Source organism: Hesperophylax consimilis, chromosome 8 (genome assembly GCF_061612785.1).
Source record: "Hesperophylax consimilis isolate HC1 chromosome 8, BYU_Hcon_1.0, whole genome shotgun sequence".
Classification (NCBI taxonomy): Eukaryota; Metazoa; Arthropoda; class Insecta; order Trichoptera; family Limnephilidae; genus Hesperophylax; species Hesperophylax consimilis.
The window spans coordinates 26,180,985-26,201,742 of NC_142843.1; the positions used below are offsets into that span (position 1 = coordinate 26,180,985).

The 20,758-nt window shown below is 34.4% G+C and overlaps 1 protein-coding gene across 1 annotated transcript in view; it reads right to left on the reverse strand.

The window, feature by feature from the left end:
* ine (solute carrier family 6 member inebriated) overlaps positions 1–18,546 on the reverse strand; it is a 108,247-nt gene extending 89,701 nt beyond the window's left edge. The window contains exon 1 of the mRNA XM_089634564.1: positions 17,557–18,546. Within this exon, the coding sequence (XP_089490690.1) occupies positions 17,557–18,182 (626 nt within the window). The 5' untranslated portion in view covers positions 18,183–18,546. The remainder of the gene's footprint in view (positions 1–17,556) is intronic.
* Positions 18,547–20,758: the final 2,212 nt, after the last annotated feature.

Below are 20,758 nucleotides of genomic sequence, written 5' to 3' on the forward strand. Positions count from 1 at the left end.
CCATGTAATAAATAGTATTATTATTTAATTATATTATATAACAAACTGTCGATAAAACAAGAATCTATTATGAGGACGTCGGAATACGTGTTCATAAAAATATTGTAACATTTCGTCATTATATTTATCATTAAAAGTACACCTGCATGAACACGTGTTCCGATATATTCTGAATTGACTAATATTTTTTATTAATTTATTTATTTAACGCCCAGATGGCTTTTACATGTAGGCAGTACAACTTTGTAATGACATTTTATTAGGAAATGGATTGCAATCACGTTTTTAAGAGGATTTAAATTCTCATATGTCTCCGTGTACCTATCGTAAAGTTACGCCATATAAACAAACAACTTAACCTTTTAAATAAACATAATATTTATATACCTAGAACCTATTAAGAACTATTAGATTAGAACTAAATTATTAGAGTTTTTTGTTCCGGAAACAAGTTGACTTCTATTCTAATATTTCTACAGCATAGGTTTTCACAAATAGTTAAAGTCTCAACTCTCGTCAAATAGTCAAAGTCTCAACTCTCGTCAAATAGTCAAAGGCTCAATTCTCGTCAAATAGTCAATGTTTCAACTCTGGTCTAGTAGTCAAAGTCTCAACTCTTGTCAAATAGTCAAAGTCTCGCGATAACTGTTTACGAACTTTATGTGTTGTTCCTTCAAGACGCGAACAAACAAATTACATATTTTTAATCTCAATATTATATTCCAGCCTAATATCTTCTGTTTGCTTTTGTACTGAAACAAAACTAAGTATTTAGGGACGACTATGTAAAAATAAATAAAATGAAAACCTTAAAAACTATTAATTTAAACGTCCAAAAAAGTAGATTATTCTTAAGAAAAATCCTGGAAAACCAGGTAAGCCAACGAACTATTATTAATTAGTGAATTCGTGAGAGACTAGCTCACTCCGAGTGATCGCTTTAAAAGTGGGTTAATTGCTTTGACCCTGGCGCGGGCTACAAGGGACAACTTGTTCCCCTGGTAACCAATCCCGTCATGCCTTGAAACAAAACAAAAAGCGGCGAGAATATCGAGGTGTATGATTACCAAAATAATAATATCCTCCTGATGTTTTTTACGCTTTGTAGCGATAGTCCGTGGTCTACCAGAATGCATTTGACAATAATATGAGAACCAAACCCATCTAAATTCTTTTTTATGACGTTATTATGACTATCTATTGATTATCTTTCATTGATATTTTCCAAACCGTATACAGATTATCTTTTTACAAAACATCCTTTCGTTTTGAGACCCTTTGTGTTTTTAGCTGTGGCTCAAGAAAATTGGAATTATAGATAGCCCTGATTTATTGAGCCTAATCACCTTCAACCTACCAACTAGAACTACTCGTTCAAAAGATATTTTTAATTTCAACAACAATATCAGGACTGAGTCATTCAGATACTCATTGTACCTACCTTTGATTACATGCAGTTGGCAATAATTTCGCAGAAATTGTAGAGGTGTTAAAATGCATGGAATATAGTTACAAGAAGGCTATAACAACATTCCTTAATAACTAAGCTAAGCATAATACCGATAAGAGACCTGAAATTTTCCGTTAACGACAAAAATAACAGTATATACTGTTTTCAGAGAATTTCTTAATTTTTAATTTTCTTAATTCTTCTGCATTGAATTTCTATATACCTAACTAAAAGCAAACTTTTATTTATTTACTAGCTGCCACGCGTTCCTGTGGATCAGTCTGTCTGTGAAGATAGAGGATAATTATATTTATAGCCATCGGTTATAAATATAATTATTTTACTATTAGGTAGTCACGATATGCACTCGATTAAATTATCAGCTTTTTGAAGGCCTCTTCAAAGCGTATTACGTGTTTCATCAAATTTCATTATCTTTGACTTTGACGTATTTTGACAGCACATCTTAATTTTTTTTAATAATTAATGTGGAAATTATCGTGGAATAACATTAAAAAATTTAACCAGTTATTATATTCATTATTAATGTCTTCAACCAGGGGCGGATTTAATGGAGTAGAGCCCTGCGCTGACAAGGGCACCAGCCAAATTAAGGAAATTAAAAAAAAATACAAAGTATAAAAAAATAGGCGCAATGTACCAAGGATAATAATAGTTTTTCAAAGCCTGACTTATCAGCATCATAATTATTTATTTCTCAGTATACCCAATACCAGCGGCGTGCTTGGATCTATGACCAAATGATCTATGACCAAAGGTATGGGCTGTGTGTGGTTTTTCACGTTCGGTATGAAGTTTAAGTTGAAAACGGTATTTTTTTTATGTAACTAAGAGGTGAAATTTTATCATTATTTTATACACAAAATTTATGGAAAGAAAATACATTTGTTTTTTTTTTTTAATTTTTTTATGTGACACCTCACAAGAGCGTTCCTGCCTGTGCAGTGTACAGACAGGGGAACTATGTCACCACCCGGTTGGGCGGCGTTGTGAGGCGGGATAAGGTAGGGGCTGTAGGAAGGGATTTGTTAATGCGGGCCTTGAAGAGGCTAGGATTATAGGAGGGAGGAAAAACAGATGCCGGTAGCTCGTTCCACATACGAGCCGACTTACACAAAAACGAGTCGTAAAAATGGCCCGTTCTCATGAAGCCAACGTCAACCGTGAACGGGTGTTCAGATCGTGTCCGTCGGGTTTCGCGCACGTGCACCGGTGCATCAGGAATCAATGCTGCTAGCTCCTTGGAGCAGGCTCCATTGAAATACCTGTAGAACAGACACAGCATGCCAACATTGCGTCTATGCATTAGAGAAGGCAATCGGTCTGTTAACAACGGATTGTCAATCAGACGGATCGCTCTCCTTTGCACAGAATCAAGCAGGTTTATTAAGTATTTTGGGGCACCAGCCCAAAGGTGGCTTCCAAATTCAATAGTTGGGCGGAAAAATTATTAAATTATTTTGGTTAAAATTTATTTCGTTTTATAAAGTTATTTTTTCGTACAGTGGACACACAGCTTTTCAGTTTTTACAGAAACCACGCCACTACTCTATACTGCAGGATTTTTAAGAGAATGTTTCATAATATAATACAGGGACTAGTATTAGCACTTACTAAAAAAGATCGAAGTTTAATTAATTGTGGTAATTAAAATATAGCGATTAGAGCCCTCGAACGGTTAAATCCGCCCCTGAACACATTGAAACAGATAATTTTTAACTTGATTTAATTTTTATGTCTCGATTTTAACGACACGCCAAAAGTCGAGCAATGCAATGCCGGACGGTAAATTGGAGTAGTAATACAGTAAATTGAAGTAGCAATAATTCGCCTCTTATTTCGGGTGATGCCCCCCGGGCCCCCACCCCCGGCCCCAGTGCAATGAGAGCAGAGAGGATACTGCATACAAAGTATTACCAAGTGACCGGGGATCGCAGATCGCAGCCTCCTACGTCTCCATAAAAGAATTATCAGCTATATTTACAGAGAGATGAGTCTGTGCTGCTCATTGAATAATATCATTTCCCGTGCCAGTTGGTCCAGAAGGAATAATATTCAATCATCTTCCAATTGGACGAAGAATCACCGGTCACTGGTTCCGAATGTTGTAATAAACGCATTGTCTTTTGACAACGATATTTCTGCTCTAAATCTTGATTGAAAAAGCACTGATAATAATATACTTCATTGGGACAGTTTTAATTTTTATTTCAAAGGCAACACTGACATAAGTGTATGACCAACAATTTTTTTTGGTTGTAACGAGTAATTGATTTTGCAGTATGTCAAGTCGCGTGGGGTATTTTCACAGACTATGTGGTTGTAACGAGTAATTGATTTTGCAGTATGTCAAGTCGCGTGGGGTATTTTCACAGACTATGTGGTTGTAACGAGTAATTGATTTTGCAGTATGTTAAGTCGCATGGGGTATTTTCACAGACTATGTGGTTGTAACGAGTAATTGATTTTGCAGTATGTCAAGTCGCATGGGGTATTTTCACAGACTATGTGGTTGTAACGAGTAATTGATTTTGCAGTATGTCAAGTCGCATGGGGTATTTTCACAGACTATGTGGTTGTAACGAGTAATTGATTTTGCAGTATGTCAAGTCGCATGGGGTATTTTCACAGACTATGTGGTTGTAACGAGTAATTGATTTTGCAGTACGTCAAGTCGCATGGGGTATTTTCACAAACTATAAATACCGTTAAAATGAGCTGATGATTTTAAAATTATTTTTATGATCCCGTCATCGTAAATACTAAGAATGTGTTTTAATATTTTCATTAATAATTATTGATTTAAAACGATCCATAACCGCGCATTTAAAAACCGTTCCAACTGGCTACAAAGACATTATGACGTAGAAAATGTAAATGGCTTATGAGACGACTGACACCGACGCTGGCCTTCGTGAATAACGCCCATATTCACGAAGAAAAACTAACATGTCGTAATAAAAAAATGGCAAAATTTAATTTGCTGTAGAAAATACAGTCATAAATATAAAAACAAAAATGGCTTCATTACCTATTTTTTTACGAGAAAAAAAAGTGAAAATACCCTACTGTTTTAAAATAATTGACACAGTTTCGTAAAAGAGTTTGTGACCACGAAATTTGTACAAAATCTTCGTTGCATTTTTTGGAAAAAAAAATCACGTCCCCTTCGCGAAGCCCGAATAAAAGTAATATATTCAGAATCGCCCTGGTAATATAACTATTAATAATAATAAAAACTGTGAGGTACTTCCTAGTCTTCCTATCATTTTCGCGTTTGTAAATTGCGTTTTTGACATGTCCCACACGATTTTGATTAGATTTTTGCTAGATATATTGAAAACTTATATATTTTTTACATGAAAATTTATTAATTTGCCTTATCTAGTCAGTTAAATACAATTTTCGAACCATTATATATTTTTAATCAATTATTTAGGTAAAAAAAATGTTCACCATGTCCCATTTCTACGAAATTGAACTAAACAAAGTCTGATTTCGAAATTAATTTTAGGTGTATAAGATTCATTTTGTAATATATATAGCTAACATAATATGTTTTTGGAAAATATACCTACAGTGTTTTACGTTAAAAAAAATCATGTTTAACATTTCTGGTATGGAATCTGTTAGTTTCGTTCCTTGACCACGTATATGTTTTGAACGCCATTTTTATTATTAAATTATTAAATATAATAATACAAAGTTGTACGCAGTTTTTCATTCTTTTTTGTACATAACTGAACTGTCCCAGCAACAATCTTTTGCATTTTTTAAGTGATAAATTAAAGGTGTCCATTGAAGAATCCACAATATTACCCTCCAATGGTATTCTGGTTTACAAGGAGTACATAACTTCTGCACTGAAAAAAACCCCGAGTTCTAGTAATCTGGTGTTCCCTCCAATATAATTTATTTAATATCAACGGTATGACATCAAAAAGTATAAAATTAACAGAAACTCTAGACGGATATAAAAGTAAAATAAACAAGTACATGCAAAACTTACAAGTAGACTTAGGTTACATTAGCATTGATTGAAAATTTATTATGATAATATAGCCTTCTTGTACCTAGATTCCGTGCAGTTGAATAGATCGGCTACATCTGAACTTCATGTTATCTAGGTACAAGCGAGTTTTTCCACAGCATTCCACAAATATAGTTTCGTAGCTCCACTGATTTTGAACATTGAGTTTCTTGTGATGTTCTAATAAAAAATAAATCTAAAACCTGACCAACGGCAATATCCACCTACAGCTTATTTGCACCACCTGTTTGTGTCTATCTACAGTAGAAATTATTTTTTTACAAATTCGAAATCAGGTGATGGATAATCCGTCAATATCATTTCATCACCATTTCAGAAATCTTAATATTTTTTATCTCCAATATGATCCGATAATGCCATTCATGATAAAAAAAACTGAGGGAGTGTGTCTAGTCATTATTCTTATAAATCAGGTATGCACAACCGTTTTAGTTTGAGTGTCAATCAATGTTCAATACGTTCGCGGGCCGCAGGGGGCGTGGCATCTAAAGCTTGACGTGGTCAACTTGCAGTAAGGCCCGGTATGTCAGTCGGCCCGTATCCTCTCTATGTACCATATTCCTTACACATATTTAAGCGGGCTAAATCATCCGCTTAAGCCTTGGTAAGCCTCAGAATAATTTTTCAACACATTTCAAATATGACGTTTACATGATTAATTACATACTTCCATCTCACCGAAATACACGTAAAATGCCTGATTTTATCAGTATGGACTATTCTATTCATCAAACGACGAGTGATGTTGATGTTATTAATTGATAATCAATCTAAAATACATAAATAGTCTGGTAAGGTATTATAAGAGGGATTTTTTAACGTTCTGCCTGTGTTTTCAGTGGTTTGTTAGTCATATTTTCATGAAGATTGTATTGACCCTAGCAAATAAACACTATTTAAAATTCAATCCACTCTACGAAGTGGGAAAATTTATCAGAAAATCAACTAGCAAATCAATCCCGCCTAAAAAATTTGACTTTTTTCAAGCTCCCGGTGACAGTAGAGAGAGCAGATGTACCAATCGAGTAGACAGTAATTTGCTTTTACATATAAAACATGAGCACATTCCTCTATTAAAATCAAAGACAACAAGTGATATTACTGATACCTAGTCTTTCGACCTATATGCAGATTATGTTCCAAGCCGCGCTAAGCTCGACGTTTCAACTCAGCCTAGCTTTAAATCAACCTATATATTGGGCCTAAGTAGATGGCGTTGCAGTGGGTATGTATACTACCTACATACCTAAAATATCGCATTTCATGATATCCTAATGCTAAATTATTAGATGCAGTATCAAAATGTATTTATAAAAACTTAATTTATGAGTCAAGGTTTAAATTTTGTTTGGTTTGCAAAGGGGTAGATTTTAATAAAGGAATCATAGAACGCACAAAAATGCTGTCGATTTATATCAACTGAAATATAAAGAAAACGTAAAAATGCTTGTAATTTTGGGCGACTGATTGAAAACAGAAAACAATGTGTTGATACTCTCCTGTATTTTGTAAAACAGAAAGGAAACCGTAATACACCTTGATCATATTAAATGAATAAGAAATATCATGTTTTCAGAAAATAACATTTCGTTGTTTTACCCATATAAAATGGAACCCATTCACAAGGCCCGCGAGAATTTTAAAATTATGTGAAACCGCGCAAGAATCCCAACTGCTCCCAATCGTCTGGAGCCAGTGAGACTATAGCATCCCTAATTGGAGTATGTTGTGAGGCCATAACCTTAGATGGATACCTCACATCAAACAAATCACAAATAAACTTCTCAAAACAATACACATTTTCCTAAACATAAGAAACATATATATAAAATAAAACAATTGAAAACAATATACTTTGCACTTTGCCAATCAATAATAGAATATGGAATTATTGCTTGGGGAGGAGCAACAAACTCGGCTATCAATTACATAAAAACCGCACAGAAAACGATCTTTAAGGTAATACTAAAAAAACATAGACTGACTGATACAGACCAAATATTCAACAGCTGTGATGTACTAGATATACGCCAATTATACGTTAAAACACTACTAAACTACATTTTTGACAAAAAAAATAAATTTCAACATACACAAAATAACACTAACAGACCAGTTAGACTAGCGTACAAAGAAAACATAAAAACTCCGACAGTAAATTCAAGCTTTGGACAAAGACACTACCAATACCATGCTATAAAAGCTTTCAACAGTGTAAAATTTGAAATTAAAATTGAGGAAAATAAAAATAAATTCACACACAAAATTACAAAATGGATTAAAGAACAAAAAAGACAATATTACCAAAATGTCATAGCATAAAATAAAAACAAAACCTACACGTAACACACAAAAACAATATAAACACACATCACTCACAAACACACAAGATTATTTTCAATGTATTATTTTTTAATTTTAAATATATTATTATGTAATATATATTTTTAATTTTAAATGTATTATTTTTTCTTTAAATGTAATATGTAGATTAGATTTTCATATTATAAAATGAAGGCCTCAGCACGGGCAAGCCACGCAGTGAGGCCAACATTACTGGAAAACTTAAAATGTAAAAAATATTGTACCAAATAAAAAAAATAAAAAAATAGACTAAATAATACATCAATGTGTGAGGCTAAAGGTAGTGGTGAGGGGATGGAGATTGGGAAGAGGAAGGCGGGGAAGTACCTATCTATTCAGATCTGGTCACCTAACACGGTCAAAGCCATTTCAAGCAACCTTTCGGCTGAATTGTGTTCTTGCACCAAGGCGATACTGAGAGTATCTTCCACTTTGGAACGTGCCGTAAATATATCTTAATAGTATAACATAAAAACAAGAGAAAAGACAATGTTTATCCTAGAATTCACAACCTCAAAACTTTACTCCAAATCATTCACAACCTCGAGCAACGACGGGTAAACGTCAGCTAGAACAATATATTATTTTAAATTAGTAATTTGTGAAATAAACAAATTAATCAAATAAAATTTACTTGCGCACGCCGGGATTTGAACCCGCGACCTTTAAGCTCGCTAGTTGGGAGCCTTACCCCTCGACCACGGAGGCCGTCAAAAGGCACGAAATGGGCTCGCGGGCCTTCGGTTGTGCATCGCTGTTCTAAAGCAATCATAAATATTTAATCATTCACCTTTGCCGAAATAGGCAATAAAGTGACTCAGATGATCGAAATTATTTCAATAAGTAAATGTTACATATCTAAAATGGTTATATTAAGGCTATGCCATACGTAGTAATGCAAAATCATGTGTTTTTGGTTTGAAAATTTGGTCGTCTAGAAATGTTTCAGATACTTTAATTAAATACTGCGAGTAGAATACATTTTGGCCTTTGAAATAATCGAGCATTTTTTAGATAAGTCTTTTTATAAGCCCAGAAAAAAAAAATGTAGGCCTATGAAAACTGCTATAAAGTTCAAAATCTCCTACTTACGAACCCATTTTCGGTTATGATTTTATTGTATAATGTGGCAAATTAAGTTATTTATAAAATGATCGAAAAAAAATTATGCTTGAACATCCACAAAATAAAATAAAAGGCACTTTTTGGCAATGTTTTTTTCTTGCATAAATCAAAACAGGCGGATGGTGTTAAGCGGGAATTTAAACCTTATCGCCATCTACGTAAGGGTTGTTATTGAGAGCGGCTTAATTTGAAATATTACACGACGTAAGCCTTAAAGTGCTTAGTCTCATTCACATTTCACAATACAAATCATTCTTTATATATGTGTTTATATAAATTCGGACTGTATTGTGTACAGCCCTTCAGTGGGTACAATAACCTCCACGACTCCAAGGGTCCCCCCTTTGAAGATATCATATATATATATCTCGAGAGCTTTGTTATTTTTATATTATGTAGGTCATAGTAATGGATGTAATGTCATTGTCCCAACAGCTCAATATGGTCCTTGCGTGAGTGTTTTCATTCAACTCTATAGAATATAAAATTTGATTGGTTGATTGGTCCCATCACCGGGGCTAGATCCTTTGAGAAGATACGATACTTTCGAAATAAACACAATGGGATGTGTAATTTGAAGAGTTTTATAGACAACTACTATATAGATGTCTTTCGTTTGTTATTATTTCTTTCACATGTTGAGTATACATTATGTAAGTGTGTGAATAGCAGTGCAATTAAAATCTATGTTCGAAAAACAAGTAACATCGTGACATACTTTTGTGGATGCGAAAAATTTTTGTCACCATATTTAAAATTTAAAATATCCATTAAGGCCCCGTAGTAAGCGTTCAAAGATGGTTTGAAAGGGAGATATGTAAATACGAATGTTAGAGGGAGAGCGCTAATAAGAAACTTGTCATTATTGGGTATGCGGGGGCTTAACCATGTCATTAAATATTCCCGCTTGATACATAATTTCAAATAGATCGCTGTTTTTGAACGTATCCCAAAATGAATACTGTTTTGGAAAGCAGACGAAAGACTCAATTTTTTAACATTACAAACTTTTGACTTTGAATAACCTTTATTTTCCACATACGATTAAAAAAAAAACATTTAGTAAGAACAGAAAACAGAAAACCTCTAACCATTTCACCCGGTCAAAGTTGTCAATTTAAAAAAAAAAAAAAAAAAAATTCTGATTTTTATTTTGTTTTTACGAGAATACCGCACACATCCAACTGCAAACCCACACTCCTAACTGCTCCAAATAGTCTGGAGCCTGTGAGACTATGGCATCTTCAATTGGGTTATGCTGCGAGGCTGAAGGTAGTGAGAAGGGGAAGGAGACGGGTAGATGAAGGTGGGGAAGTACCTAACTATTCAGATCTGGTCACCAAACACAGCTAAAACCATTTAAAGCGGCGTTTCAATTCTGAACTGTGGTCAATACTGAGATTATCATCCACTCTGGAACGTGTCGCAAATATACTATAATGTTATTTTTAATTAATGAATTGTTAAATAACTCAAACTAATCAAATAATATTTACTTGCGTACGCCGGGATTTAAACCCGTGACTACCACATTACCAGCCGAGAGCCTTACATTGAAAGTTATGCGTTTGGTATGTAAGTAGAAACAAAGAAGTGGTAGCATGAGTTTTGTGCGCGCGCTTTCATATTAATTATGGCCTATCTCCTTGATTCTATGATCTACGAGGATAGATGGATAGGTACTTATGCAGTTGGTGATAATGACTGCAATTACTAGATTTAAATGTAAGGTCATATCTATTTGTCCCATTGGTTCGCTCGAAGCCGCATCAGATCTGCATGAAGAGGTGGCAAGGATTTGGTTAGCCGGATATTAGCTATGTTTCGGGGGGTCAGTATAAGGCCACCATTCATCTGCATCCGCGGAACTTCTAATTGATGGAACTTCTCAGACACATGGATTACCAGAGTGTTGACTACCTAATGCAAGAGTGTGGATTAATTGAGTGTTCATACTTTTCTATTGATTAAACGGTTTTACAGAGTCTGATTTATCTACGACATAATAGGTATGTATATATGTCATAATGTCCATAAATTCTTATAAAAATAATCGAGCATATTATTGTGAAACGTTGCCAAGCGGAAAATCACAATCGAACAACCACAAACCATAATATATAAAATGTTTCCTCGTAAAAAATGTGACCTTTTGTGGGAGACGTTTTACAATGAAAGAGATTTTAAAGACAATTAGGTTATTTACAAAATATGTGCCTATACATTTTATTATTTCAAGATCTCCATTGAGGAGCAGTAAAACGCTTGGTTTCGGATTCAAAGGTCGCGGGTTCGGAATTCGCTATGCGCAAGTAAAGGTTTATTTTTCTATTATTTCACATTATACACGGTGTCCAAAAACTAGTGGTACAAGCGGGAAACTGATGTGGATTCTCTATCACGTATGTAGATCACAAAAAAACATTTTTTTAGATCTGAGCAATTTTTTATTTATTTTATATTATTTTTTAATTTTTCGTCAGCATTTAAAGGGTTAAAAAGACTTTTTGAGTCGGGTCTACGTTTCGACGCATTAAAAAAATAAACAGCTGAGAGTAATCTATTTTTAAATTTTACCAATAAATACAACTTCGGACTTGATTTACTTCAAATCGAAAGCCCAAATAAAAAATAAAAATTGATCAGTAAATCGACTCCAATTGTGGTGTCGATTCATCAGTTTACCGCTGGACCCACTAGTTTCCGGACACCGTGTATCAAAAAAATAATATTACCAAGCGTATTTGCGAGACCACAGAAACTTTAGATACACTCAGATAGTAATGTTCATAAACCAAACGTTGCTTGAGATGGATTTCGCCGTGCTTAGTGTAAAGGCGGCGATACACATGCCTGTAAAATGGACCAGTAGCTTGCATGCAAGCTACTGGCATGTGCAAGCTACTGGCGCAATGAGAATACACATGCAAGTTAAACTTGCATGCCAGTTGCGTCCTTGCATGCCTGTATTTGCAAGACGTATACACATGCCAGTCACTAGACAGTACGTGTCTCAAATCACTCTGAGACTGAGTAGTCTCAAGCTTTTTGGCAATGGAAAACATTCGAAGTGAATTAAATATCATCGTATTGCAATTGGCAGTACAATGTGTGGCTAATTTAATGAGAGAAAAGGCCGCGGCGAACAACAGGTCAGCTACTGGCATGCCCGTACTTGTCACGACGTTCACACATGCCGGTTTCATAGCCCCCCTCGTCCCCTCCCTCAACTTGCATGCCAGTAAATCAAATGATGTGCAATCTACTGGCAAGGCAGGTACAGGCATGCAAGTTAGCGTATACACATGATAGTAGCTGGCATGTGCAAGGAGCTGGCATGCAAGTGTGCCAGCTACAGGCATGTGTATTCCCGGCTTAAGAGATATAATTCCAAAACCCTTCCTATTTCTCGTCTTCTTTTTCTCTTCACTCCCTTCAGCATTATAAACCTAACATGTTTGTCCACATTTCTGCATTAAAAAAGGTTTTACTTCATAAATTGAATTGCCACCGAGTAATAACTGGTACAAATTCTCAAGGACGCTTCGAAATATGTAATAAATAAGCGGTAAAGATAAAACTATCTCCCTTTTTATCATTTAATCAACAGTGTCCGCAGCAAACTGAATGTTTATTAAGAAAATTTAATAATTTCTTGGATCTAATTTATAATACTAAGGATACTTGTTATTTTGTTAAATTAGTCAGCTTTTGGTTTTTGTGTTTTCAGGTAAATTATATCATAAGCGCTGTTTATTCGTCAATTTGAATCATGTAATAAATGCTCTACTGTGCAGACACACGTTATGGTGACTCATCACTCATCATTAGATTATAGTCATTATTCTTTTAAAAAAAGATACGTTCTGTTAGATAGGCGAAGCTTTATGCTAAATCACTATTTTGATTAATCTTTATAACGAATTGGTTTACATTGTGAATACCAAAAAATACTATTTAGATAAATTGAAGGTTTTCCTATTGTTTCGCTTGAGTAGAATGCAAATAAAAAAAAAAATTACAAAAAAAAAATTAAATGTAAACTATTAAAAAATATTTTTTTTCAATAGAAATGAATGAACACGTAAAGGAAACAACTTTAAAAAAATACACCACTATCCTTAGTCTCATAACATACACGAATTAATTACTAATTATTATATTAACATACCTTAGCCTCATATTACTAATGGCTCTAGATGGTTGGGAGCAGATGGGACTCTTGTGCGGTATTTTGACGGTATGCTTTGTGTCAAGCAAACAATTTTGTAACCTCTTTTTTTTCTCTTTAGACATAAAGATCACAACATGGAGAGTAATACATTGCCGTCAAAACTTAATCTTTTTTAGTTGCGTGTATGTAATGTTGAAGAGCCAGGGGAATTATATTGTCACCCGGTTGGGTAGCATTATGAGGCGGATTGACAGAAATAGAAAAGACAAATATTGTTAATAACTCGCACCGTTTATGGAATGAGCATAATAATTCGTACGAGCCGTTTATGGAACGAGCATAATAATTAGTACGAGCCGTTTATGTAATGAGCATAATAATTAGTACGAGCCGTTTATGGAACAAGCATAATAATTAGTACGAGCCGTTTATGTAATGAGCATAATAATTAGTACGAGCCGTTTTACTAAAAACTAAAAAAGTCAGAGTTAGTAATGAATTAAAATAATTTATTTTGATGAATTTCCCCCGTAAATAATTTCCCAGATTCTGATAAGATTCCATTTCCTAAACATTTTTATTCATTTCCTTTATTCAAAAACACATTTATCTCCAAATCGTAGTGATTAATATTTTGTTAATATTTATTCACTGATATCCTTTGATAATAATTGTAAAGCCATATCTGAAATGCTTCTTAGATTTAGCTTAGTACAAGAGAATTCAGTTCTCTATCGGTCCAGTTTGCTGAACATTGTAGTAAACATGAAAAAAAAAGAAAATTATATCGATAAAAAAAAACTCATAAATAAAGTGCAGCAGAAAAAATAAAATGAATAACATTCGAATAAGGTTCTAATAATTTGTTTTTGTTTATATACCTGCGATCAGACTATTTGAAGCAGAAAATAATCTCTTCCACTAGGAAACAAAACTATGTAAATTCCAAAAAAAATTTTTTTTTAAATTATTTATATCAGGGAGAAATTATTGCATTTTAATAATAATAATTGTTATTATTGATTTCGCTGCGAAGTTTATCAGAGAGTTGAGCGTGTGTTATTTACAATCTGTTACGTAGGTACAATACGTAGAAATTTATATTGTGGATTACTTATTTGAGCTATAATGTTATTGATTACTGATAATATGAGTAATTTTGATTTCATCTAATATTTTCAGATTGAAGCGTCTGGCTGACACAACCTTCGGTAGGGCGTTGTTTGAGAACTCGATAAGTATTTAATAACATAAATATTTTTTAAAAAAATTGTGAAGGAAGAAGATATGTATTTGCGATTGCAGATACCAGTAACAGACACCCCTTACTTAAGAGGAATCGACAAGCCAAAAATGTGTATATTATTAGTGTGCCTTGTATCACCACGAATATATGTAATAGACATAAAATGTGTATATTCTTAGTGTGCCTTATATCACCACGAATATAGGCAGAGGTGTGCTTTATTTCAAATAAATCCATTTCAAATTGAAATGCATAATGCAAAATGGGTATTTTCCATTTTGCATTTTAAATGCTTTTCTAAAAACCATTTTGCATTTTGGATTTTAAATGCTTTTCTCAATGCATTTTCCATTTTAAATGCTTTTTTGCAACACTCTTCCTACTACATATCTCCACTCATTTTTTTCATAAGCCCCAAATATCAGTCGGTCCTCAACCTCGCTATGAGAGATAATTTACATTTGTCAAGTTGCTCCCTGATAGGAGCCCTGGCAATTGTGTGATACCATTACAAAAAATACTGAACATGGAGCCATGACGCTGGAATATTAAATATTAGATAGCAGTTTCTATGTTTTTACGTTGGCAACATTAGTCCTGCGCAAATTTTTTGTGGTTTTATAATCTGTAGTCGTGGTGTTTTTGGATTTACAATCATGTAATATGTTTGTTCTACATTGATGTCCATTATTAAATGATAAAATTGTTTAAAAAATCTACAATTATTTTAATTGTTTAACCTGAGAAAACATTTTGCATTTTCAATGCATTTTGAAAATAGGTATTTTGCATTTTGCATTTGAAATGCTTTTCTAAAAACCATTTTGCATTTTGCATTTTCAAATGGAAAAGTTTTGACCCATTTCCATTTTGCATTTCAAATGGTTTTGGGTACCCATTTTGCACATCTCTGAATAAAGGTAATAGCCATAAAATGTGTATATTCTTAGTGAGCCTTGTATCACCACGAATATAGATATTAGGCATAAAATGTGTATATTCTTAGTGTGCCTTGTATCACCACGAATATAGATATTAGGCATAAAATGTGTATATTCTTAGTGTGCCTTGTATCACCACGAATATAGATTTAAGGCTTAAAATGTGTATATTCTTAGTGTGCCTTGTATCACCACGAATATAGATATTAGGCATAAAATGTGTATATTCTTAGTGTGCCTTGTATCACCACGAATATAGATATTAGGCATAAAATGTGTATATTCTTAGTGTGCCTTGTATCACCACGAATATAGATATTAGGCATAAAATGTGTATATTCTTAGTGTGCCTTGTATCACCACGAATATAGGTAATAGCCATAAAATGTGTATATTCTTAGTGTGCCTTGTATCACCACGAATATAAGTAATAGACATAAAATGTGCATATTCTTAGTGTGCCTTGTATCACCACGAATATAAGTAATAGACATAAAATGTGTATATTCTTAGTGTGCCTTGTATCACCACGAATATAAGTAATAGACATAAAATGTGTATATTCTTAGTGTGTCTTGTATCACCACAAATATAGGTAAGGGGCATTAAAATCGCTTGGCAAACGTAGTCTAGAAGAGCTCGCTTATCGCGTATAAGTGGTTATTATGAATTTAATTCGTTAATAATTTTATAAGATAGAATAAAAGTTAATCGAGGGCAACTATCACAGATAATAAAGTTACAATTGTTTGTAATACGCGTTCATATGAGAAACAAATTTATTCAACAAACATTCCAATCCTTTTTTAGTAGTTTACGCTTATATTTATGTGTGTACTCAAGCGAAGCGATAGAGAAATCTTTAAGGCGATGCACTACGTCGTGTAATATTTTAAATTGAGCCGCTATCAATAACAACCCTTACGTAGATGGCGATAAGGTTTAAATTCCCGCTTAACACCATCCGCCTGTTTTGATTTATGCAAGAAAAAAACATGGCCAAAAAGTGCCTTTTATTTTATGTTCAAGCATAAATATTTAATATTTTTTCGATCATTTTATAAATAACTTAATTTTCCACATTATAACATAAAATCATAACCGAAAATGGGTTCATAAGTAGGAGATTTTGAACTTTAAAGCTATTTTTATAGGCCTGATACTTTATTTTTTCTGGGCTTATAAAAAGACTCATCTAAAAAATACTCGATTATTTCAAAGGCCAAGATGTATTCTACTCGCAGTATTTAATTAAAGCATCTGAAACATTTCTAGGCGACCAAATTTTCAAACTAAAAACACATGATTTTGCATTACTACGTATGGCATCGCCAATTCAACCAAGAATATTTTTTGTACTCATAATGTGTAAAGATTGATCGAAAATAGTGATTTTAAATTTTATACAACTGATAAAAAACCATTTTCCACGTAAATTAATGGATGTTAATCAATTGTGTAAAATTTAAAACACGTTTTCTAGGAATGCCCTTGTTTATTTATTTATTAGATATTAAAAAATACAATTATAGAATAATGACTGTCCACTAACTGGGAAGGTTTCCCGTTTCAGAACAATCAAATTGATAGGTTTAGTTCATATGAAGTAGGTAATGTAAAACAAATCATAACAATAAATTCATATCTTTGGAGAAATTACTTTTTACATAACATTGTGAAAATTACTTTCATGTTTACAATATAAGACATAAATTAGGTAATAATCTTTTATTTTTATTTTTTTATTATTTTTTTCTTATTTTTTCATTGTTTCTGTGATGTGTAAAAATTATCATTTTAACTGATTTAAGACGTGTTTAAAGTAAATATTATTTGAGTTTGTGAAGCGTTGTAGGAATGACCTAAAATTCCCAACGCACTTCACAAACTCAAGTAATACGAGTACATATGTAAAGAGGTTGATATACAATATATATTGAACAAATGTTATCTAATTGATTTAATTGGGAGTTCGTTATTTTCGTTGAGCGTTTTTCAAGCAAGCATTTGCAAACGGTATCAGTACGTAGTGCCTAGTGCTGTACTCGAGTTGACAACAATGTAACAAAGTACCTACATACCGATAAAAACAATCGTAGAAAAATGTGCGGTTTATGTTTTGATTTGATCGGTATTTCATGACAATGAAAAATATACGAGGACCATAAAATAGTAATAACTCACGTTGGAGGATTGACTAAGTTGAGCAGCTCGTTGGGGGAGGTGGGCACTCTTCTGATGACCATCCTGCGGCCGTCAGTGGAGCCCATACCGATTGAGGCCAGGGACCTCATGGATAACGCGTCAGGAAACTTGGAGTACTGACTGCCGCTGTCAGAGAACACCGCCGAGCCAGTCCTGGTCAGCCCGGGCAACTCCTCGGCGTGTTGCTGTTGCTTCAAAGAGCGCAGGCTGGGGTATTGCTTGGCAGGGTTCAGCTCAAGCCCCAGCCGGCTCCTGTTGGTGTTGAAGATCAACGTTATGCCTTCCTCATCTCCGATCTTCAACTTGTCGGCATCGTACGGCACGTTATCGCGAATGAAGGGTTTGCCGTTGCTCGTCGGGCTGATGTTTCCGTCTGAGTCTGCGTCCTGCCCCCGGACACTCGGCGCATCGCCGCGGGGGGATAGCTGCAGCTTCCTGTTGTATATGTTGATGAGCTGCCGGCTGTCGTCTCCGGAGTCGCCATTCTTCAAGGACGGGGACTTGAGGCCGTCCAGGGCCTTGGTCCGGTTGTTGATGGCGCTGCGGTGGAGAGGGCTGATCCCCGTAGGGGGCCGCTCGTCCATGGGGTTAGGGCCTCCGCTCATGGCCTCATCTACCCTCGCTCGAGTCGGAAAACCGATCAGAAACGCTACGGGAGTTTGCGCCGTACTAAGCCAGGCACATGGGTAAACAGCGCTAACTCTTTGTTTTTAAGTCATGTTCACTCGGAATTGTAACGTGGGTAATTATTGTCTTAAGCGTTCAATTGAGTCTTCCGAGGGTTTTGCAAAAAGCGACGAGTTCGGTAAACGACATAATGAAATTGAACGTCAATTATCGCGATGTACACACGCGGACCGCGACCCACCGGCACTATCTGCTCTAGCGCACTGACAATCTGACACTAGTGTGAGTTGAGTACTGACAGAGTGACTGAGTCAACAATATTATTTGCCGCGCGGAATCAAGCGGGAGCGCTGATTGAGCTCCGTCTACGCGGCCGCGAGTAGCGCCTGACGCGACGCGCGACCGCATCATCTCCGCACTTTTCGCGCTACTTGACTCCGCGCATTTACCGCACGCTGAAAAGCCACCTGTATTTTTAAACAATCTAAACACAGGTAAATAAAATGTACTAAGTACACCACACTCAATTAATATTCGCATTCGAGTGTTACTAAATCAACAAGCTGTACTGTCGAACAATAATGATTGTTTTAACGGGAATTCCATCAATTATTTCGACTAAAACACAAAGCGTTCTCGATTATTTGAAATTACTGGCTATAAATCGATAAATTAAATTATAGTGGTGCAATCTTAAGGATAAGTAGGTCGGTAGGTACTAAGTACTCGTAAATATCTTTTAATCTTATGGATAAGTAGGCAGGTACTAAAGGTACTCGTAAATACCTTTGAAAATCCAACATTATTTTCTCCGAACTAGAATTTGTAATAATGCATGCCACTTACAAATAAGCATGCTGTATAGAGCGGTAATGTTATTATTCATTGATAACATTCCCACTGGACAAGAACCTACAACAACGACGCAGGCATTATTTAGTTGAAGTATGCAAATATATAAAGAAAAATCTACGACGCCTAACTACAGGCAATCTCTCTAGCATATAATAAATTAATTTATTTTAGTGGTTGTTGATTTGTGCAAAAAGCGGTAATACCTTCACTACTACGAGTTTTTTCATTTTTCATCTCATTGAAAAGAGGCACTTAGTTCCAGTTGTTTCACAGAATGTGAACAATTCATCAAATTTCAAAATTATTAAGTTCTGTGAATGTTCTAGTCAAATTCTGTTATTATTTTAGCTATGCGAAACAACTTACCAATAACGATATAATTACAGAACTTGAATAGAACTGTCACAGAACTTTAATTTAAATTTTGAAATTTACCGATTTGTTCAAATTCCGTGAAATAACATCTCTCATCTGACCTGTGTAGAGACTGTAGAGTTGTTAAAGACAAATATTTCGTAGTATAATATTATTTCGTAATAACAAACTAACTAACCATTACGCCAATTGCGCAGGGGCGGGCAGAGAGGACGGACCCCAAAACACTCGTGGCACACACTTCATGCTTCATACACATTCATACATCGTCTCATAAATATTATGTTCCCTTTTGTTATTCTGACCCTTGACATGGTTTGACTCAAGTATTTGGTTCACTTGATCGTGCCAGATAAAAGTTGTTTCTTTATTATATAAAATTCATGGAACCGTGACCTCTTGCGGCATTGAAATTATGTAGCTTTCCAGTTTGGAATTTATAGATCTTCGCAATATTCAACGTCATTTTTTGTTACGGAGCTTTGAAATAATTTCTAAGCCGAGTAGAAGTTTATGTAAATATACACAGCATTCTTTTAATAATCTGCTTCAAGATTGTTCGGCAACTACTATAATCCGCCAAAGCACAACATCGAGCTCCATAATTCTTAGGTATTGTTTATTGTTTATTGCGGTATTTTAAGTAGGTACATAGTTATCTATGTCCTAATACAATCCTTATATACATATACATATAATTATAGTAACACATTTAAAATGAATCAATCACATATTTTCGTAGTTTAATTTTAAATGTTTTTATGTTTTCTTCTGATTTTATTTCTTCTGGTAGCTCTCCAAATATCTTTAACGCTCCGTACATCAATGACTTTTGACTCTGTGTTTTTTTTCCTGAAGGGGAGTCTCAATTAATTTCTTTTCCTCGTCTCATGTGTGTGTTTGTTCTGTAGTTTATCATTTTTTCTTAGGAATTCACTAGACGTGTGGTCATTGATTATCTTGTAGATTAAAAATATGGTATTAAAGTAAATAATTTGTTTAAATGACAAGATATTTAACTCCTTCAACATGTTCTTAATTTTTGTGTATCTATTTTTCTTCAATATGGTTTTCATTGCTCTATTTTGGTAAGGTATTCGTGTGTGAATTCGGTAGTTCGTTAGTAGTAAGTCAAGACTACAAGGTTATTTTACTTTTACACACTCAGTTATTATTGTTGTTTTATGACATTTTGGTTTATTCCCTTATGTTTTGGTTTGTTTCGTTCTGCCACGGTTTTTGTCTGAACAAGAAGTTTTCTCGCAAACAAAAATATGACACCTTAAACCCCTACAGACCACTCAATTTGGTTGGTTTGAGCGTC